This window comes from Salvia hispanica, chromosome 2 (genome assembly GCF_029641045.1).
Source record: "Salvia hispanica isolate PSC_SH4W2 chromosome 2, Shi_PSC_v1, whole genome shotgun sequence".
Classification (NCBI taxonomy): domain Eukaryota; kingdom Viridiplantae; phylum Streptophyta; class Magnoliopsida; order Lamiales; family Lamiaceae; genus Salvia; species Salvia hispanica.
This window is the reverse complement of record NC_142693.1, coordinates 651,269-675,100: the sequence shown is the minus strand read 5'-3', so window position 1 is coordinate 675,100 and position 23,832 is coordinate 651,269. Positions and strand designations below refer to the sequence as shown.

Sequence of the window (23,832 nt, the reverse complement as noted above, 5' to 3'; positions counted from 1 at the left end):
AATTTAATAATGATTTTCTTCAACTGTATTAATGACGGCTAAATTCAGAAGTTTGATCAAATTTTGATTATTCATATAACTTTTAAAATTCGAATGACAATTCATAGAATAAACTTTCAAAAATTTGTTGTTGTTCTATGCCAAGTATTTTGGAGGCAAATGCAATTCTGGATAGGCTGTGACTTGAAACAAAAGAAAAAGAAAAAGAAAAGCATATCTTGAATGAAAGGCTGTGAGGTGATCAGCTCTTCATCCTTCACATCTTATCCTTATCGTTTCCTAAGATCTCACTTTCTCTTCTCTCACTGCACCAATATTACATTTCCATTCCTAAACTCTAAACCTTCTCTCTGATACAGTTATCATCAGCTGAAAGAATGGAGGGAGAAGCTGCCGCCGCCGTCCTTCAAGTTCTTGTTCAAAACCTCATCGACCAATCCAAGAAAGAGTTCTCACTTGTCCGAGGCCTCGAAAAAGAAGCAAAAAAGCTAAGTGAGAGTCTGGACACGATCCAGAAATTCTTGAACGATGCCGAGATGCGTACCATCCCGGGCGAGGCTGTCAAAAGCTGGCTCAAGAAGCTTGAAAACGTGGCGTTCGATGCTGACAACGTGTTGGATGAGTTCAACTATCATCTCCTCTGCAAGCAAATCAAGCCCATCAAACCTATGAAACAAAAGGTACTCTCATGCTTCTCCTCACCATGCGTTAACATTTCACGCTCCCGAAATATGGCTCTTAGGATCCAAGAAATCAATGAGAATTTGGAGTCAATTCACAAAGAGGGAACCGGGCTTGGCCTCAGAGAGATGCCTCCCACCAATGTGCACACTTTGCGTGATGTGTCTCGTGAAACTGACTCATTCACTCTTGATCCAATTTTTATTGGACGAGATAAGGAGGTGTCAGATATAGTTGAGATGCTTACCGCTTGTATCACATCTGACGAACGTGTTTCCATCATTTCCATTGTGGGAATGGGAGGATTAGGGAAGACAACTTTGACTAGGAAAGTTTTTCATCTTCTAAAACAAAAGAATCGGTTTGGATCACATATTTGGGTGCATGTTTCTCAAATTTTTGATCCAATTGTTCTTCTCAAGAAAATTCTCAAAGAGTTGACTTCTTCTGATCAAGTTGAAGTTGAGAGTAGGCAAGAAATTCTCAAAAAGATCCAAGAAGCTTTGAAAGATAGGTCTTATCTTCTTATTCTTGATGATGTTTGGAATGAAGTTCGTCCTACATGGGAAGATTTTATCAATTCCTTGTTGGGCGCTACTTCTACTAAGGGTAATGCGATTGTTGTTACCACCAGAAGTATGGAGGTTGCTTCAACTGTGAGTGCACTTTATACTCATAAGCTTGAAGGATTATCAAAGAAAGATTGTTGGTCAATTATCAAAGAAAGAACCTTTGGAAAAGAGGAAGTTCCTATAGGATTTGAGGTCATTGGGACTGAGATTGCTGAAAAATGTCAAGGTTTGCCATTAGCTGCCAGCGTAGTCAGTGGAATACTACGCGATAAAAAATCTGAAGATGAATGGCACTCGATCAAAGAGAATTGGCATTCAAGCAGTGAAGGAGATTATATCACAAAGATATTGAAGTTGAGCTTTGATAATTTGTCTCCACCATCACTCAAGAAGTGTTTTGCATACTGTTCTATTTTTCCTAAAGGTCGCCGATTTCAAAAGCAGGAACTTATTGAGTATTGGATGGCAGAAGGATTTCTTGAAGCTGATGGAAATAATGACTTCGAATTTGTGGGAGAAAACTATTTCAATATACTTCTAGACAACTCTTTTCTGCAAATTTCAACAAGATTTAAATACTGGGTGGATTATGTGATGCATGATCTTGTTCATGATCTTGCATATTCTATTTTAGGTGGTTCTAATGCATCTGACATTTTCCCAGTTCGATACATGTTCCTAGAAGAAAAGTCAAAGGGTGTTTTGGAAAAAAATGCAAAATATTTGCGAACATTATTGTTCATGGATAGCACTTATAGTAACATGTTCTCAAAGTTCAAATGTCTCCATGTTTTAACTTTTGGAAGTAGTAGAATTATTGAGTTGCCAAGTTCAATCATGAAGTTGATACATTTGAGAGTTCTTAATATCAACGAATCAAAAGTTACATGTCTTCCAGATTGGATTGGTGAACTGGTTCAGTTGCAAACATTGAGAGCAAAGATGTATTATGTAGAAGAGCAACTTCAACTTCCAAGCACTTTGAAGTACTTGATTAACTTAAGGCATCTCTATGTTAGGGAAAACGTAGATTTGCCTGCGGAGATGGGGCTATTAACTTCTCTCCAAACCCTAGAGTATTTTAGGGTGGGCGAGAGGAGTGGCTTCAAAATTGAAGAGCTTGGAAGTTTGGATGATCTCAAAGGAACATTGAGAATTTTTGAGCTGGAAAAGGTTGGTAACAAGGAAGAGGCTGAGAAAGCAAATATACATAAAAAGTCAAAGTTATTGGAGTTGAACTTGATGTGGAATCCGAATAGAGAAGGTGAAACTAGAAATGAAGAGGATGTGTTGGAAGGCCTTCAACCTCACTCAAATTTGAAGATGTTAGAGATTCAAGGATACAAGGGAAAAAGATTTCCATTATGGACTCGAAAGATGGAAGTTGAAAAAGTGGGTTTGATTGAGATAAGTCTTTCATACTGCTCAGAATGTGAAGAAATCCCAATGTTAGGGCAGTTGCCAAATCTCAAGTCTCTTTGTTTGCAAGGATTGAGTAATGTGAAGTCCATACATTCTTCTGCCCATGAATCTCAATGTATTGTTTTTCCAGCTCTTGAAAGCCTCCGAATGTATAGCATGCCTAGGCTGACAGAGTGGGTACACACAGAATCAGTGGGTGTAAGTGGTGTCAAGCTATTTCCTCGCCTCGAATACTTGGAGATCAAACGTTGCAACCAATTGACGAATTTTCCAGCTCTTTTCTGGTCGCCTCTCAAAAAGTTGACTATTGAAGACATTGGGAGCTACAGGCCTTTGGCAGGCACATTTGAAACTGAGTTGACGTTGCTAACAGAGCTTCATGTCATTGGTATAAATGATCTGGAATGCCTCCCAAGTTGGTTATTCGAGAGCAATCCCAATATATCGAATTTGGAGATAGTGGGATGCCCCAATTTGAGAGGACTACCAAATGGTGTGTGCACCATCAATTCTTTGGAGAAGTTGATTATAAGAAAGTGTCAAAATTTGGAACATATGGGCGTACAACAATCACAAGGAAGCCTCACATGTCTTAAAGAGTTGGAGATTGAGGACTGCAATGCTTTGCTGTATCTGCCATGTGAACTGCTAGGATCCTCGCTTGAGAGACTTTGGTTGGTGAATTTAAGTAGCCCACAGAATGTGCCTGAGATAATTGACTGTCTGCCGAAATTGGCCCGTCTAACAAGGTTGAGAATTCTTGGTGTTCCTCAATTTTCAGCTGATAACCGTAGCCTTGAATTAGATTTTAGTATGATGGGATCAATGGAGACTGTTGATGGCATATTGCAAGGATGCAACATCCCAATTAAGGATTTAAAATTGAAGGGGAGGGAAAGTTGGGAAAGTCTGCCGAAATCAATTCAATCTCTCACTCATCTGCAAGAATTAGAGTTGAAGAATTTTGGAATGGAAGAGTTACCTGATTGGTTGGGAAACTTCTCAGACCTACGGGAGTTGAATATATATAATTGCAAGAAGTTAAGGCGTCTGCCCATGGATGTGATACAGAGCATCGCTAAGTTAAGATACTTTCGTATTTCAAATTGCCCAGGAGTATGTTTTGACATTTCCCAATGGCCCTACATTTCCCATATCGCCTACATCTGGATTGATGGAAAACGTGAGTATCAATATTTTCCCTGTTTCTGTTGTTTTTAGAAATATCTCCTCACCTCCATTTGACTTTAAAGATTTATAAAACTTGTGTTGTTTCTATTTCGATTTTATCTCATTATTTTACCAATTTAATAAAAATGCCCCACCTTATGGTAATTACAAAAATGTACTCCCTCCGTTCCATAGTAATAGAGTCATTTTGCCATTTTAGTACGTTCCATAGTAACAGAGTCATTTCTCTTTTTAGTAAAAGTCGACATATTTTTCCACACCTACTTACTCTCTCTTACTTTTTTCTCTCTTTATCTCTCTACCTTTTTCATTTTCCACTTTATTCTCCCTTTACTTCACTCACCTAACACAATTTTTCTTAATTTCCGTGCCGAAAAGAAACGCCTTCATTACTATGGAACGGAGGGAGTACTCATTTTGAGTAATTATGTCACAATATTACAATGAATAAGTAAATATATTATGTTTAAATTGTAGGTGTACCATTCTCTATATTTTGTTTATATTGTAGGTGTGTTTTCTATGATGGAAAATAGTGGAAAAGATATATATTTTTTCAATAATTTTTTAATCTTTTCACATAATTTGAACGTGGGTGATTTTTCTAACTCATTTTCCCACCTTTTTAAATCCAATTTATTAATGTTATATTAGTGTGATAATACTTTTCCATGCTTTCCACTGAAAACATCTGACAATAAAATGGTGTGATGAGGCAGGGGTGGTGTCAAAATATGATAAGGCAGTGCGCAGAGAGGAAATGTGGAGAAATTTCATGGAGCGAAAGCAAAGGCAAAATTCGTACAGTAAGAAACTTTGACAATTATACTCATTTTACACATGATTATTGCATGAAAACTGAAAAACGTAAGGTAGTATTTAAGAAGTTTGGATTGATTCTTTCTTGTATATTAGTATCAAACAAAATCCCCTTGTTTTGTGGTCTTTAATCTGACTATTAGATTGTTTCACATGTATTTTAACTATAGGAATTTGAAAAACGATCTTGTCATCATCCTCTATAGTTGAAATAGTATCTGCAACTTATGCAGTAGAAGATAAGACTTGGAAGTTAAGAAAATTATCTTTTGAGTTTTATTTATTTCCTAGTTAGTAAAATTAATAGATGGAAAAATATTAATTGTTTTTCCTTCTACGTTTTTCGTTTTGCTTATTTTTCTTATAGTTATTTTTGCTTATTATCTTTTTAGTTATTTTCTTTCCATAAGTTTAGGATTTCCCCTTCCTTTTTGTTGATCTTAAAAGACATACTTTGAATAATAATTTGATATTGAGTTTTTATACTCCGAAGTTCTCAATTTAGTTGAGATCTATTTATTACCAGTTCAGTCATTCTCATACTTCTCCGTTGATTTGCATCATTTGGTATCAGAGCCAAGTTGATTATCAATGGCTGAACGTAGACATGGCGGCAGACGTGGTGATGCTCGTGGCGGTGGTCGTGGTGGGGGCCAAGGAGATCTCCCAAACGAAGAGGCTGCACGACAGCGTGATTTGCGCGGCATCGAGAACAATAATCTGAGACAACAGGTTCGAGACCTCCAGCGCGACATCGAGAACGATGATTTGAGACAACAGGTTCGAGACCTCCAGCGACGATTGGCGCGATTGGAGAAGCGTCGGGGAAATCCAACCCGATGAGATCTAATGCGTCGGAGCGTCGTTAGTGCACGATTCGTTATTCAACGACGTCTACGGTGACAAGTCTAAGCCTGTATACGACAAGGATATACTCTCGATGCCGGTCTATGATGAGCCTGTATACAACGAAGATATATTTTTGATACCGGTGTATGATAAGCCGGTGTATGACGAGGATATATTGTCGATGCCGGTGTATGATAAGCCCGTATACGACGAGGATATATTCTATAATGTTGTTGATACCATTAGGTTTGGTGTGAATGTGGTAGATCTAGGAGTTGTTGGTGGAGGGACAACAGGGAATGGATACATGAAGGTTATTGAAGAGGAGCTTCGACTTGAATCAGTCGGTAGTGCTACTGAAAATGGTGATGGTATCGAGAAAGATGTCGTTACTACGGAAATTGGAGTGGATCTTCAAAATTCTGAATCTATAGCAGAGGAAATTGGAGTGGATCTTCAAAATTCTGAATCTACATCATCTCCAATTCTACTCGTTTTTACATATGTTTTCATCTACTGTAATTAAAATTTCCCTACAGGTTTGGTTGAAGAAGGTGAAGCAGAGACTTGTTTAAAGAGCATACCAAGAAAGTTTGACGGTTGTACTCATTTTATTCTTGGCGTTATTGCATGACAGTTTGGATTGATGTTGTTGTTGTTGTTGTGTTTTATCGAACAAGATCCTATGTTTTGTATTTATGCCTTGGTCTTTTATCTGACTATTAGATTATTGTCACCTACATTTGGTGATGGATTCATGGTTTTCATTTGTGGCGTGCCTCACACTTTTTTTTTGGAGTAACAGCTAAGTGTTACTCTTGTTTTCTTTTAATTTCCTTCTTTTTCAATTCTCTTCTGAATGAGTTGTGAAAACGTGGATATGTACTGTATTATGGACTATAGATTATAGATGTTGGATAATCTCAAACTGAGACACGGCAAGTCTTTCCTCCATCCCTCCCTCCGTGTCACACACAGCTACTTCTGAATGAGTTGTATTTTTATTTTATTATCATATTTTATTAAGGGAACTATCAAGATATTCACATATACTGAAGTAATAGGGAACTGTCGAGAAACTATATTTTGTACCTCAGTTCCTCGACCCGACTTACACGAAACTTCACTGTACGAGTGTGAAGCAACTCCAACACCTCGACCAGATCCGAATCACTTACCAGAAACACCCATTCCTCCTCGTCGTCAAGATACCTGAGATTTGGCCAACTACAACTGTTTGTTAGGACAAACTGGTTCGACCGGTCAGCAAAAGATTACTACCACGGTCGAGATCTACACCCGGAACAGATTCAAGCATGCCTCGCATCTTCTTCAAAGACCGGTCGACCTTTTTTATTATGGGTTAAGGCCATCAAGCAATTCCATGTTGCCTGTATATCCTTTTGAGAACACTAGAAAGATTTAGGACAAAAACAAGTAAGGATCCATCAAGACTTTCCGTATATGGAACGTGTATTCGACATTTTCTCAACTTGGTTCGACATGGGAGTTTATGTGGAAAAAATTTTGGATGTTTTTTTTTTTTTTTTTGAGCGAACAACAGTGGATTGATTAAAAGTATTCAATGATACAATCTGGATTAAAATCCAAAACGTAAAAGGAGAAAACACAAATGAGTTATGAGCTAGAATATGAGATAGATGGATAAAATAAGAAAGGATCAATATGTCATGTGGCATAATTTCCACGGTTGATCACTTAATTTAAGAAATAGTGTTAATTTATACACGATCGTGGTTATGTTTTTATCCAATATCTATACTCGCCATTATTTCATGATCAACAAGTTTAATAAATAAAGACTATTTTGTTTATACATCAGTAATAAAGTAAAAAATATTACTGAATTTATCTTTTATTTCAGTCCAATTCATCAAACTATGTATCAAGCTGATAAACGAGTGAATAGTTTAAGCCACACTTCTTTAATTTTTGTAATTAAACTTTGTTAAGCGAGTTTGAACAATTTTTTATTGAATCAAAATTTAAATAGATATGCATTATGTATATTTGTCCTCAAACCACAACTAACTTGAAAAATCAAACAAATAATTAGAGAAGTTGCGGCAAGGATTGAATAGTAAAAATTTATGAGACATCGAAGGGATCCAAAGGCAATTAGACAATTGAAGAGTAGGCGGTATTTCCACAGTTCCTATTAGCTTATTCAACTCATTTTTTTATTTATATTTTTTAAAATCTGCGTCATAACTAAATAGAACTTCTAAAAAGGGAGTATTTGCTTGAGATTAATAAAAAATTATTTACCTCCATTATTAAAGAGTAATGACCTTTAAGCATAAGTTGTTAGAACACACATTTTAATATTATTTCGCTATCATGTTTTCGTTTGTTTTTTCATGTTGGGGTCGAATTTCAAATTTGGCGGTGGGTACTATATGTGATACGGAGAGGTTCCGTATCTTACGCCGTCGACGGGAAATACCGAGGGGGAGGTTCGTTCGCGGAGTCATCCTCCATCGAGCAGCCGTCGTCCGCTAGGGTTTCACGTGGAAGATTTTGTAACTTGAAAGGAAAGGAAGGAACGATAAAAATAAGGGAAGATTTATGATATATTGATAATGAATTTCAATGTACAGAATCCCTTTATATATGACTAAGAGCATCCACAGTAATCGGCGAGCGACCGGCTAGCCGATACCCGACGCTAGCCGGTTCGCTTGCCGAACAATTGCAACCGACTAGCGCTGAATCGGAAAGAATTTCGGCGAGTGCTGGCCGCCAATTCGCTCGCCGCCATTGTAGGCTGGCGATCGGCGAGCGATCGGCCAGCGCTATTTTTTTTTAATTAAATTTTCGAAACACTATATATACGCGATTTTTTTGCCATTTTCATTCTCTCTCTCTTAATTTCTGTAAAAAAGCAACAACGCGAAATGAGTAACGCGGGTGGTAGTAGTAGTGATGAGGAGTACGAACGGCAAATGGACGAAGCATTGGAGGCCTATACGGAGACTGAGATGAACCAGCTGCTACAAAAGGCTTTGGAGCCGGCGTTACCTCGACCTCGACCCGTTTTCCACCGCCAAACAGTTATTGCTCAGGATCACGTAGGTGCACATCAGCGGCTATATGACGACTACTTCGCAGAGCAGCCGCGGTTTAACGCCAACATGTTAAGGCGGTATTTTAGGATACGCAGGAACTGTATATGTAACGCCCCGGAATTTAGAACCCTAACCCTAGAGCTATAGAATTAAATTTTGATGACGTGGAGTCGAGAATGCTTTAAATTCGTGAGTTGAGTCTATGTTGAAAGTTTGAAAAGTCAAACTTATTGATTTGATGATGTGGCATGTGAATTACTTATTGATTATGTGGCAAATTAATTATTTAAGGTTGAGTGAGAATATTAGAGGAAATTTCCATAAATACTTGTCATCCAAATTCTTATGAAATTCGAACCCTAGCCCCTTTTGTGAGAAGGATCTCTATTTTTCCGGATTTAATTTAATCCTTGGGATATTTATTTAAATTAAGTTCTAAGAGCCAATTATTTCCTTGTTTAGAAACACCAAAAATCGAGCCTCTTATTTCCTAGTGATTTTCGAAAATCACTCTTGTTGGGAAGGAAGGAATTTATTTCATTTTAATTGATCCCTTACTTGATTTCCTTCCATACCTAGAATTTATTTATTCTACCAAATCTTTCCATACCTCAAGAGATCTTACCTTACTTTATTCTAGTTAATATTCCAAAAAATCCATGCCTTATTTATAAAGGCTAGAAATCGGCCCCTACCTTATTCTATGGAGGATTTTCCTTATTTTTATTTTGCTCCATATTATTTTATTCTATATGGAAAAATACCAAAACAAAATCATGGCTTTTTGGAAAGCCTAGTTTTCGAAAATAATAGGGATTTGCCCTAGTCTATTTTGTTAATTCTTCTTCCCTACTTTACAATATTATATTATATTATTTAATTTATGGAGAATGAGATCTTACCAAATATTCTATTCTAATTACCTAAAGATCTCGTTGGACTCTATAAATAAGCACCAAAACCCCAACCCTAGACCATAATTTTCGCCCCCCACTCCCATACTCTCTCTCAAATTTTTCTTCTTCTACTCTCCAATATTTTGCTATCTTTTGGAGAAGAATTGAAGTTTTAATCCGAGGACTTTGAAGGATCGAGCCTAATACTTGTTTTCCACCGATCGTTTTTCATCTAGAAGGTATCTTGGTTTAAGAATTTTACTTGTTCTTCTTCTACCTTTTTCTTTTCTTCTTCTCACCGATTAAACGGTCTTCTTGAACCCTCATGCATCCTAGTTGAGTGAAAGTGGGATATAAAGGGATGTGGAATTGTGTGTGTGAGTGTGCGCGTGCGTGTGTGTGTGCATGCGTGTGTGTGCGTGCGTGTGTGTGTGTGCGTGTCGTGTGGTGTGTGTGTGAGATGTGTGGTGTGGAGTGTGTTTGATGATTAAATAATCTTGTGAGATAAAGATGATCTTGATTAATTAGTAGTGATAAGATAAATCGTGGGAAGAGGGAGAAGTAACGAGACATGCATGAGTAAGAGTAGTATTGAACCTAATTTGCGATATGTGCCTATGTGTTTTTAAAAGGTGAAACTTTGGTTGCGAAGCCGGATAACGGAAAAGCGAAACTACTTGATAACTAAGCAATCGAGGTGGGCTTTACTCTAAAAACTCTCTTTTAGTTTTATAAAATATTGTACGGTGTTATAAGGGTGGTTTAACTGTTATGCCATGCCTATGTTTGTTTAAGTGCGATTGTTGGATATGTTATACGAATTCGGGTCTGAGTACGGGCCGCAAACCCTACCAGGCTGTGTACACGAGGGGATCGTGAGCCGTCCTTGCTAGTCGGCCGGTCTCGTGGGCGAAAAGTGTGGCCACACTTTCGTCGCACATGGATATGATTGTGATTGTGGAATTTGATGAGAAAATGGGAGGTATTTGACTGGCCAGTCTATGAAAATATATTTTGTGATACTCGTGATATTTCTTTTATAACTGCTTAAAACTCGAGTTCACTTGGTAAGGGTGGCATAACTTATAAAATGTTTTGGCAATGAGCTCACTGAGTATTTCAAAATACTCAGCCCTGCATGTGTTTTCCTTATGTGCAGGTTGAATGACGACGAGCGGTGGCGGGTGTTGAGCATGATAATTAATTAAGATGGATGTTATGAACTTCAAGCGTAGTTGTGTCCCCATACATAGCTATACTTTCTCTTGGTCGTTTTCCGCTGATGATTTTTGATATACTCTAGAGTTTCTTCTTTTGGATTATTTGCATCTTGCCTTCGGTTTGAGGCCTTAGTATTTCTTGTGATTTTGTCTTGGATACCATGTCGTACACTTAAGACCTTTTGATCGTATTTATGATATTTTCCTTTTCTTCCTTTCAAATCTCTAGGTCAAGCCTTTACTATTAATTACTCTGATATTTCTCTCTAGTTCTCTGGTCAATACTCTTTAAATGCAACCCGAGCCTATATTTATTTCTTTGGAGTCGGTTGGGTAGCAGTTCGCCGCATTTATTGTACCCTAGGAGGGCGGGCTGTTACAGTATATATGTATCATTGATGTTTTAGAGCGTCGATATATGTGCTTCCGCTTCAGGCACGATGCGGTTGGCAGACCCGGCCACACCCCTATTCAAAAGTGCACTGCAGCAATAAGGCAATTGGCCTACGGAGGCGTGACAGACATATGGGACGAGTACCTCCACATCGGTGAGACGTCTGCCCTGAAGTGTGTGAAGCATTTATGTGAGGGCGTCGTTGAAATATTCAAGGACCAGTATCTTCGAAGCCCTACTCCCACGACTGTCAGGATTTGAGGCAGATGCACGGGGAAAAACATGTGTTCCCATGGATGTTAGGCAGCATAAATTGTATGCAGGGAGTGGAAGAACTGTCCCGCTGCCTGGAAGGGGTTCTACACCACTGGCTACAAGCGAAAGAATCCCACGATGATCCTCGAGGCCGTAGCTGATTATCGGCTATGGATTTCGCACACGTATTTTGGGGTAGCCGGGTCGAACAACGACCTCAACGTCCTCAACTTGTTGCCCCTTTTCAACGAGCAGTGCCAGGGCGTCGGTCCGACCATCAATTTTGTCGCCAACGGCAATCGGCATGATATGGGCTACTACTTGGCGGATGAGATATACCCTAGGTGGCCCGTCTTTGTAAAGACGCTCAATGCGCAAATAAGGACAGGAAGACCTACTTTGCAGAATGACAGGAGTCGGTGCGCAAGGACGTGGAGCGCGCATTTGGTGTGCTCCAGGCTCGATGGGCGGCAATTATGGGTACAACGCGTTTGTGGCATGTCGACTGCATTGCTTCTATAATGTACGCCTGTATTATCATACACAATATTATAGTTGAAGATGAAGGTGTACAACTGACTAATTGGGCCAATGACATTGAAGCCGGTCCAAGCCACGGAGTAGCCACCCCCAACGTATGAAAGGGGTACCTCACTATGAAGCCAGCCGCCTCCAGGCACATGCCAACATGTGCCAAGTGGATGCTCATATTGAAGGGACTGGCAGCGGAAGCGCTCATCATAAATCAATTACATAATAATCACATCTATTTAGCAGATTATTTAGACAAAACCTATTCGCATAAGTATCACATGTATCATGCTCATAACTTGAATTAATCATGTTTTAAGAATATTGAAACCTAAAACATGCTTTTCTACGGAGTAGATAAATACCTAATTAATTCTCCAAAGAATTGAAGATGGCTAGCTTCTTCTCCACGTGATGCTTTGAGTACTGGACCACAAATCTTCTCTCTGGTTCTCGAACTGTATCCCAATATCAGTGTGAGCTGATCTTAATAAAATACTAGGACTTGAATAAAGAAGACAGAAGAAATCCTTTTTGGAATAGGAGAGGAATTCGAAATTCTCTTAAGCTTAGGGCCGAAAATTTCAAAAATTTCAATAATGAAAATTGCGTTATTTCTGTCTCCTTTATTCTCCTATTTATATTAAGTTCCTTTTGGGCCCAGACAGAGATATATGGAAGGTTTTGGATATGGGCTCATCCAATTTACTTTTTACTAATTAAATTGAACCCACAATTTAATATAAGTTATAATTGGAATATTACGAGCAGCCACTACAGAAGTAATATTGAACTCTCTTCATCCGAATCCGAAATTACAAGTAATCCGGGTTTCCGTTTAATTTTCATTTCCCGTGCTTAAGATTAAAATGTCCATTAATTAATTAATGTCTGCTATTAACTCAATTAATTAACTTCTTATTAATTCCAAGAGTGGACTTAGCATGAAACGCTTATTTATTATTCATAGAGTAATCAAACTCCAACTAGCTAGGTTCCGAATAATAAAACCTTATTTCGCACTCCTCTTGAGGACATTATCAAACGAGACTCTCCTCGCGCACGATTCAACATAATAGAAATCCTAGCACCGCTAGATATTGATCACCACTACCCAATATATCAGGATAATTGGGTTACGAAAAACCCGCACCATTTGATAAGTCAAAGTAGTGCATAATCAATACCGTATGCTCAATGCTAACCTACATTGATTAAGAAACAAATATTATCAAGACCTCGTCTTTCAGTAGATAGCCCAAGGACAAGTCTTGCTGTTAGATCCGTTCAGTGCTATACCACACCAATGTCATCTTATTTCAGTAAGACTTGGAAATATGCGGACTGACATTGCAACCTTTCTCGATAGATAGTCAAATTCCATCTAGGTTGTGAAATTCATCTTTTTCTATGTTTAGAACTGACCGTGTTACCTTAAAGTGGACGACGCCCACAACCGGTCTACTAAAACAAAGACTTAGACTTTGTTAAGTTAACTTATACATTTAAACATGCATTAACATCCATTAAATGTAAAACATAACAACATTATGAAAAAATAATCTGTTTTATTCCTTGGAAAATAAAATAAGTGTTTTACAGTATTCAATCACTCGAAACGTGATTTCTAGTATACAAACTCTAACACATATACAACTCCAGAAGGATTTAATTGAAAAGTTGTGGGCGCGGAGGACTGCACGGTGATAGTTTTTTTTATGTATTTTTTTATTATGGTATTTTTTTAATTAATGTAATTTTTTTTTATTTTAATGAAATTAATGAATTTTCCCGTATATGTGTCGTATGTTTAGTTCCACATTTTGTGTTTAATTCCGTACATTTAGTTATTTTTTTAATAGTGCTGATGATGTGGCTAGCCTATTGCTTGTCTAGTTGCTTGTCCTGATGATGTGGCAGGAGGAATTTTAGTTCTAGATGATGTGGCAGGAGGAGAAATAGGCTAGCCTAAGCCTGACCTACCTACCATAGTGGATGCTCAAAGGACCCTACGTTTGGTTCGACTCGATCAATTCAGGGAAAGAACCAACAAGAAACCCAAAACGGAGCTTATAGTTAAGCTCGACTCTAAAATAATAAATAATTAAAAAGTCTCAACTTAACAATTAAAATAAATCTCAAACATAATCTGCGAACTTCGCAGGCCGTCGGCATTGGCGTTTTGGAAGCTCTGGCCAAGGTTCACTCGATCTGATTTCCTCTGTATCATTGGAGTTTGTATCTATTTCACTCCCTCCCGTCTCTAGGTGATCTTCTTCCTGCCCTCTCACCATCTCCTCTGGTGTTGTACTCACAATGCCCGTGTCAACTCCCTCCCGGATAAGAGACTCTTTGTTTTCAAGGAGGTGGGGAAAACGACTCCGGATAGAGCTGATCGGCTCCCCTGAGAGTGCGACAGCAGGTTCGCCCGACCATTCCACCAGCGCCTGCTCCACCGCTTTCCCATCTCGGAGAGCAACCCTCTGATCCAACACCCGCGTGGGCTTGCCAATCGTTCTGCCTCCCAGAAACTCCCGGGGCAGCTCACCACCAACCCCGGCTGATCCGCCTTCAATAAATGGTCTAAGGAGACTCACGTGGAAGACGTTATGAATCTAAGCCCCCGGAGACAATGCCAACCGATTCGCCACTGGGCCAATCCTCTTTGTGATTATGAAAGGGGCCATAGAGCGGCATGCCAACTTAGCCGACAATGGACGAGCAACGGAATGCTGACGATATTGCTGCAACTTGAGAAGGACTCTATCCCCCACCTCGAACTGGACATCTCACCAATGTCTATTTGCAGAGGCTCGCATTCGTTGTTGTGCATGCTCTAAACTCTTGCGCAGCTCCACCAAAAGAATACCCCGTTGCTGGATTAACTCCGCCACTACTGGTTTTGTCCTAATCCGGCCTGCTGTCGGCTGAACTGCCATCAAAGGAGGGGGGTCCCGGCCGTAGAGAGCCTTAAATGGAGACATACCCAGGCCCTCGTGATGGAAGCAATTGAGAGTTAACTCCTCCCATGGTAAAAAGTTCACCCACTTAGAAGGGCGGTCCCCGGCAAAAAGTCCGCAAATACTATTCCAAACCTCTATTGTGAACCTCGGGCAGACCATCCGACTGCGGGTGGTAGACGGTGGAATAGTGAAGTTTCGTCCCACTCAATTCTAGCATATTCTTCCTAGCGTCACTAAGGAAAATAGGGTCCCTATCCGAAACCAATGTCAACGAAAACCCATGATGCTTAACCAAAGTCTCAATAAATAGACGTGCGACCCGCATAGCGTCGAATTAGGCAGGCAGCGGTGCAAAGTGGGCGTACTTAGATAGGCGGTCCACGGTGACCATGATAGTAGTATACCCACAGGAAGATGGTAAACTCACAATAAAATCCATACAAACATCCTCCCATACCTGCGATGGAATAGGGAGTGGCTACAGTAACCCTGCAGGTTTCTACGTTGAGTATTTAGTCGTCTGGCACTCCACACATGACTCTACAAACTGCTTAACGACGCGGTGCATTCCAGACCAGCAAAAATGAGCCGACAGCCGCTTTAAAGTCCTCTCAAAACCCGGGTAACCTACTTGCGGAGTATTGTGGTGCACATACATTAAAGCCTCGCGCATGGGAGAATTCTTGCTGACAAATACGCGGCGTCCGCAATAAATCAATCCATCCAACAGTGAGAACTTAGGTGCCGCATTGCCCTCCTCAATCGCCCGCTGCAGCTCACGAAAGTCTACGGCAGTCACGGTTTCCTCCCGCAACAGGTTCAAAATATAAGGCATAGGGTGGACGACACTCATGAATAATTCACCATCAACCACCGCATCCTCATCCCGACGCGAAATAGCGTCTGCCACCTTATTCGCTGCCCTACACTTATACTCAATAGTAAATCTGAATCCCATTAACTTTTTGACATACAATTGCTGCCCCGGGATCTAAATTACCTGCAGCAGAAGTTCCTTCAAACTCTTTTGATCACTGCGGATGTAAAACTCACAGCCAAGCAAATATTGGTGCCATTTTTGCATTGCTTCGACAATCGCATAAAGCTCCTTATGATAAGTAGACGCGCTTCGTCGCGTGGGGCCCAATTTCTTGCTAACGATAGCAATCGGGTGGCCCTCCTGCATAAGTACTTCCCCAATAATTTTTTTTGAGAAATCTGGCAGTCGTAAAACGGGGGCTGCTATCATAGCGCTTTTTAGCCCTCAAAACTGGTAGTCGCGGCCTCCGTCATTCAACAAATCAGTGAACATGGCCGCAATGATGGCATACTGCGCTATAAATCGACAATAATAACCCGTCAGACCCAAAAAACCCCGAAGTTGCTTGACAGAAGTGGGTACCGGCCAAGCGACCACCGCCTCAAGTTTTGTTGGGTCAGCCATGAGTTGCCCCTTCATGATCAGATGGCCTAAATAGTCCACCGTAGTGCGGCAAAACAAGCACTTAGACAACTTAACAAAAAATCGATGCTCCTCCAAAATTGCTAACACTTGGCCTAAGTGAGAGCTGTGAGACCCCAAGGTGGGGCAATGGACGAGAATGTCATCAAAGAACACAATCACAAAGGACATGAACAAAAACTTGAAATGACCATCGTGGGTGCGGAATGCGATCTTACAAGTGTCCGCCACATGCATCCTAATCTGATGGTAGCCTGAACACAAATCCAATTTTGTGAAATACCGCGCTGCACCTAATTCATCAAATAATCCATCCGTTGTCGGTATTGGGAAGTGATCTAGTACGGCGGCCTAGTTTAGAGCCCGATAATCGATACAGAAACGGATATCGCTAAGGTCTGATGTTCATCGGCTTGGCATTCGAAAGAAGGTGAATGCGGTGGTCAAACTGATGAGCCGGGGGAAGCCCAATCGGAACCTTGAAAACCATGACATGCGCTCGCAGCACGTCATTGACTCGCGGGTGTAAGTCCTGCGGAAACTCCACATCCGTCGCGGCCGCATCAGGTTGTGAGGGTAACTGAACCACCTCATACATCTGAAGTAGCGATGCCCGAGACACAAAGGCGGCTAGGGAGTGGAGAGAAATCTGCCTCGGCTTATGGAACACCCCCTAGTGAGAACCACCAACTCATTTCCCCGAACAAATTCCATTGATTTCACGACAAAGTCAGTAGTGACGCGCCCCAACGATTCGAGCCACTGCATCCCCAAAACCACATCCGGGCCGTGGACCGGTAGTATATGGAGGTCAATGAAGAATGACGTTCCCTGCATAATCAACTCGGTGTCCTTGGAAATGTGGGAGCACAACAAGGACTTTCCGTTCCCCACATAAACCCGAAATGGCCTTACCATTGTAAGCGGAAGATGAAGCTTCTCCGCGATCCGTGGATGGAAGAAATCATGGGAACTACCTGTGTCAACCAAAACATGGACTGCCTCGCCCCCGATCGCACCAGTCAAGGTGATGGACTTCGACCTCCTCGTGTCGTTGATAAACTCATGTTTTAGTCGATTTAATTGGTATGCTGAGGTGCTTAATGTTGAGTTTCGATGCTTGAATTGTCTATTTCCAGCCAATTAACCTGTCTTTTGGAGTTTCATGTGTTTGTTGAGTGTTATAGGATAAATGGATAAAAAACAGACAAAAATCCGGCCAATTGAAGATAGGAGGCAGCAGGGCCTCTAAAGGGGGCACCCGGCCGGGTGAATTTACATCACTGAAAGTCTACCCGGCCGGGTAGAGTTTGAAGCAGAAGATGCCTGAAAGGAGGCACCCGGACGGGTGAATTTATAGTTCAAAAACTCCACCCGGCCGGGTCTGTCGCGGAGTCCAGAAAGGGGCCTGAAATGGGCACCCGGCCGGGTGTATTTACTGTTATTAAACTCCACCGGGCCGGGTACGACTGTTTGACGCGTCTGAAAGCTGAAAACGCGATTTTTGAAGTGGAAAAAACGAGAAGAAAAGGCTAGGGTTGGAAGGAACGAAAATGATTCTACACTTACGGCCTCCAACACTCACACACACCTCGAAGAACATTTCTAGAGAGAGAATTGAAGATTGAAGACTCCAAATCGGAAGATTGAAGACTTCTCTCCATAGATTCGTTCCACAGGAGTTCTTAGTATCTTTCTTTCATGTTTTTGTTTGGATTCTTTGTTTCAAACATGGTTTTTGTGAAGAACATGAGTAGCTAAACACCTTATTGTAGAATTCTTGGTGATGATGCATTAATTTCATAGTTTTTATCCAATTAATCTTGTTCTTACCTTGCTCTTGTAGTTATTTGATTATTCTTGGGTTTATTCCTTTCAATTGCTTGATCACCACTTGATTGTGTAGGATTAATTAGATTAATCGGGAGATGAAATAATTAATCTGGAAATAGGAATAGTTCACACCTTAATGCAATAAAACTCGGGAGAGTTGAGGTTTTGAGTGAGGTCTTTGACCTAATCGAGCTTTTAGGAGTTAGGGGTTTTAGGATTAGAAGGGGACTTCAATCCTAGCACTTAATCTACAGGTTTCTCACCTCGGGAGGGGGTTTAATCTATAATTGTGGTCGACTTAGTAACTCTAGAGACACCAAAAGGTAGGACAATTTGATTGGATAAGAGCTTGGAATTGTGCATCGGATCCTTGAGTTCTACAATTTTCTCCATATATCTTTTCACTCCGTGTTTACTTGCTTTTATTTATTTATTTGTTCATTATATGCTTTTCGTAGTGTTAGAACAAAACCAAAAATTTCCTGATTCTCTAGATAGTAGTCAACATTTGTTCGTGGTACTTAAGTTGATACGAGTTTGTCTCTGTGGGATACGATACTCTTGCTTGCTAATTACTATACTAGCCCCGTACACTTGCGGGTATCACTTGTGTTAAAATAAGTTGAGTCAAGTTTTTGGCGCCGTTGCCGGGGACAATTTTGTGTCATTATAGCTTAATATCGTGATAATAATAGAGATTACTAATCTAGATTTTAGCTGCTTTATTTTTATTTTTTATTTTATTTTGAGTTCTCTAATTTTTTTGTGTTTCCTTGGGCAGGTTGTATGCACACGCGTTCTAAAGGTCCATCTTTAGAGCCAATCGATCTTGAGATCGAAGCATCCAACAGGAAGAGGAACGCACAGAGGAGGTTAAACCAAAGGATTCGGGTATCTTCACCCGATCATAGGCGTCTACCTTCTCCTGTCCAGAGAACTCCGTCGCCCAATCCGTCTCCACCTCCGTAACCCATACAGTACGAGCCTAATTCTCCAATCCTAATGGCGGACGCGGAGAACAACAACAATGAGGATCCTGTTATTCGACAACTTCGTGAGCAGATGGCTAACATGCAGAGGCAGTTGGATGAGCAGAACGCGAGACCACCAATTCAGCCCGTGCAGAATCTGTATGCATACAGACGAGTCGCCAACCCACCGATCAATAATGCCGGGATTGCAGCCAACAGCTTTGAGTTAAAGCCGGGATTGATTAACAGGGCGGAAGCACATGCATTCGGTGGAACAGGTTCAGAAGATGCCAACAAGCACTTGACCAAGTTCATACAAATCAGCAACATGGTGAAAGCTAACGGGGTCGCCGATGATCAGATTCGCCTCAGATTGTTCCCTTTTTCTTTGAAGGATGATGCGAGAGATTGGTACGATAGCATGGATCCCAACTCAGTCGAGACTTGGGATGCAATGGTGGAGCTCTTCTTGGATAAGTACTACCCACCGAGCGAGGCACTGAAGCGCCAAGCTGAAGTCATCTCTTATGCAATGCATCCTCAAGAGAATATTCAAGCAGCATGGAAAAGATTCAAACACCTGATGAAGAGATGCCCCAACCACGGGTTAAGCCCGGGGCAACAAATCGTAACTTTCCATAGAGGAGCCACCCCGGAGGCAATATGCGAATTGAATATGAGCGCAGGGGGGTCACTCCTTAGGTTGGGAGAAAACGAGGCATTAGAGGTGATTGAGAGGGTGGCTTCCAATGATAATGGGTGGAAAAATGAGAGAAGCAAAACCTACAGGGTGGCGTCTGCATCTGATGTTGACAAGATGGACATGATGTCCAAGCAGCTGGATTTCTTGACTAGCAAGTTCAGCAGCATGGAAACAGAGCCAACAGGACTCGAGAATGAAGAGGTGAATTACGTGCACCAAGGCGGCAGCAATCGAAATTTCAACAACAACTACCGTCACAATCAAGGGGGTGGTAACTTCAACAGCTTTGGGAATAAGGCACACCCCAATTTGTCTTATGGGAATCCACACAACGCCTTACAGCCACCTCCGGGGTTTCAAGTGTCGAACGGACAAATCATTGAGCCGAAGAAGAGTGAGCTTGGAGACGTCTTGATGACGTTTATGAAGCAGACTGGAGAGATTATGGCCAACTCTGACAAGAGACTTAAGCAGGTAGAGACAGACGTACAGAGCCTGGGCATTCACATGAAGAGCATCGATACCCAGATGAGCCAGATATCACAGGGTGTGGGTATTCAACATCAACCGGGCCAGTTTCCCTCACATACTATTGTCAATCCCAAGGACTGCAAGGATTGCAAGGCCATCAATCTGAGGAATGGCAAAAGCTATGAAGGTCCAACCATGCCTACAGAGAAGGAGAAGATCTCACAAGAAGAGGTGATTGTCGAGAATGTAGTGGAAGAAGAGGAAGAATCAGCGAAGGAAGCACCGCCTCCCAAAGCGAACATTGTGATACCTGCACCCCCAGCTGAAATTAAAATTCCATTCCCACAGCGGGTGCAGAAGAAGAAGCTAGATGATCAGTTTTCTAGATTTCTTGACATTTTCAGGAAGGTACACATCAACATTCCGTTGGTAGAGGCGTTGCAGCAAATGCCTAGTTACGCCAAATTTCTGAAAGATGTTATCTCCAAGAAGAGGAGATGGGTGGAGCACGAGACCGTCAACTTGACGGAAAGCTGTAGTGCCATTATTCAGAAGAAATTGCCCGCTAAGATGAAAGATCCTGGAAGCTTCACTATATCATGCATAGTGGGGGATAGCCAAGTGGGCAAGGCACTGTGTGACTTGGGAGCGAGCATTAATCTTATGCCGTTCTCGTTCTTTAAGAAGCTGAAGATCGGGACACTGAGGCCCACCACCATCACACTCCAGATGGCCGACCGATCTGTGTCGTATCCAAGGGGGATTGTTGAAGATATACTCGTCAAAGTCAATGATTTCATTTTCCCTGTGGATTTTGTGGTGCTTGATATGGAGGAAGACCGGAATGTTCCTCTTATACTGGGAAGACCTTTTCTAGCTACAGGGAAGGCAATGATCGATGTACAGAAGGGAGAGCTCACACTCCGACTTAATGATGAGAGCGTCACATTTTCGATCTACAATGCAATGCAGAGGCACGATGATGAAGATGCAAGGAGAGTGGAGCACTGCAACATGGTTGAAGTGGTCGATGATTGTGTAAAGGAGGTGGCCCTAGCCATTTCACCACAAGACCAGTTGGAGCGATGCTTATCGCAATCTATCTTCTCTCCTTACTATAATGATGTTAATGAGCCTAATACTGATTTGTTAAACTTTGTAGGTGCTCTCAATTCAGCAGAGGAGATCCCTAGGTTTCGACAGAAATTCTTACCGTTGAAGGATCCGAATGAAGAGAAGAAGAAAGAGGAAAAGAAAGAGGAGTTGAAGCCGTTGCCGTCACACCTTAAGTACGCATTTCTCGGGGAGAATGCTACTTACCCGGTAATTGTATCTTCACTCACTACTAATGAACTTGATAAATTGCTTAGAGTGCTTAGGAAGCATAGGGGTGCAATTGGGTGGTCCATCTCGAACCTTAAGGGGATAAGTCCTACGGTTTGCATGCATAGAATTCTTCTAGAAGAGGGGTCTAAACCCAAAGCTCAAAATCAAAGGAGACTTAATCCGATAATGCAAGAGGTGGTGAGGAAGGAAGTTCTTAAGTGGTTGGATGCCGGGATTGTTTATGCTATCTCGAATAGTGATTGGGTAAGTCCCACCCAAGTGGTAGCTAAGAAGGGTGGGATGACAGTAGTAAAAGGGGGAGATGATGAGATGATAGCCACTAGGTTGGTAACCGGGTGGAGAGTATGCATAGATTATAGAGCCCTTAATGCCGCGACTAGGAAAGACCATTTCCCCCTCCCATTCATTGACCAGATGCTAGATAGGTTGGCAGGGTATGAGTACTATTGCTTTTTAGATGGCTACTCCGGATATAATCAGATATTAATTGCCCCAGAGGATCAATACAAATCTGCTTTTATTTGTCCTTATGGTGTGTATGCTTTCAGGAGGATGTCATTTGGCCTTTGCAATGCACCAGCCACCTTTCAAAGGTGTATGATGTCCATCTTTCACGACATGGTGGAAGATATAATGGAAGTCTTCATGGATGATTTCTCCGTCTTTGGTAGCTCCTTTGATAATTGTTTACAGAATCTAACCCGTGTTTTACAGAGATGTGAAGAGACACACTTGGTGCTCAACTGGGAGAAATGCCACTTTATGGTGAGAGATGGCATTGTGCTCGGACACAAAATATCTGCAGGAGGACTTGAGGTGGATAGAGCTAAGATAGTGGCGATTGAGCAGTTGCCACCACCATCCAACGAGAAGGTCGTGAGGAGTTTCCTTGGTCACGCCGGGTTTTATAGGCGGTTTATTAAGGATTTTTCTAAAATTGTTAGGCCTTTATGTCATTTACTTGCTAAGGATGTCAAGTTTGAGTTCTCTCTTGAATGTTTGCAGGCCTTCGAGACATTGAAGAAGGCGCTTGTGAGTGCACCCGTGCTCATCTCACCGGATTGGTCACAGCCGTTCGAGATCATGTGCGATGCTAGTGATGTGGCCGTGGGATCTGCTTTAGGCCAGAAAAGAGACAAGATTTTCAGGGTGATCTACTATGCAAGTCGGACCCTAGATGCGGCACAGGCAAATTATACTACTACCGAGAAAGAGATGTTAGCGGTGGTGTATTCGTTTGATAAGTTCCGTCCCTATCTCATTGGGGCGAGGACTATTGTGTTCACAGACCATGCCGCCATCCGCCATCTTTTCGCCAAGGTGGATGCCAAGCCGAGACTGATACGATGGGTCTTGCTTCTACAGGAATTTGATTTAGAGATTCGAGACAGGAAGGGATGTGAGAACGTGGTAGCTGACCATTTGTCGAGATTGGAGCACTGTTTTGAAGGGAAAATTTGAAGGTTCCCATCAATGAAGAATTCCCCGACGAACATCTCTTCTATGCTCAAGGGTCATCTCCATGGTTTGCAGATATTGTAAATTTCTTGGTGGCAAAGATCATTCCGGAGGACTACAAGTCATATCAAAAGAAGAAGTTCTTTCACGACGTCAAGTTCTACTTTTGGAATGAGCCGTTCCTGTTTAGGCGATGTGCGGACATGGTGATACGAAGATGCGTTCCCAACGATGAATGGGAACATGTGATGAGGAAGTGTCACTCTAGTCCTAGTGGAGGACATTTTGGAGCCAACCGAACGGCGATGAAGGTGCTCCAATGCGGCCTTTATTGGCCAAGTATCTATGGAGATTTTCAAACCTTTGTACTCCATTGCAATGAGTGTCAAAGAACCGGAGGAGTTTCGAAGAAGAAGGAAATGCCCATGACGACTATTGTGGAGGTGGAGCTTTTTGATGTATGGGGGATCGATTTCATGGGTCCCTTTCCACCTTCATCCGGGCATCAATACATACTCTTGGCGATCGACTACGTCTCGAGATGGGTAGAGGCTATCCCCACGCACGCCAACTCCTCCAAGGTTGTGATTAGCTTCGTCCAGAAGAATATCTTCACAAGGTTTGGGGCTCCAAGAGCGTTGATTAGTGATGGGGGGTCCCATTTTAAGAATAGGTGGCTCGAGCTCATGTTGCAAAAATTCGGTG

General features: G+C 41.5%; 1 protein-coding gene and 1 long non-coding RNA gene across 2 annotated transcripts; both read left to right on the top strand.

Annotated features, from left to right (window-relative positions):
- Positions 1-292: 292 nt before the first annotated feature.
- Positions 293-6,301, top strand: LOC125218521 (putative disease resistance protein RGA3). Its single transcript, XM_048120208.2, has 3 exons — positions 293-3,858; positions 4,586-4,672; positions 5,260-6,301. The coding sequence occupies exons 1-3, from the start codon at positions 378-380 to the stop codon at positions 5,268-5,270; spliced, it is 3,579 nt and encodes a 1,192-aa protein (XP_047976165.2). The 5' UTR covers positions 293-377; the 3' UTR covers positions 5,271-6,301.
- Positions 6,302-9,618: 3,317 nt separating this feature from the next.
- On the top strand, positions 9,619-10,729 carry LOC148931283 (uncharacterized). The gene is made up of 3 exons (XR_016134858.1): positions 9,619-9,758; positions 10,152-10,216; positions 10,679-10,729. It is a non-coding gene; the product is annotated as an uncharacterized LOC148931283 (long non-coding RNA).
- The last annotated feature ends 13,103 nt before the right edge of the window (positions 10,730-23,832 follow it).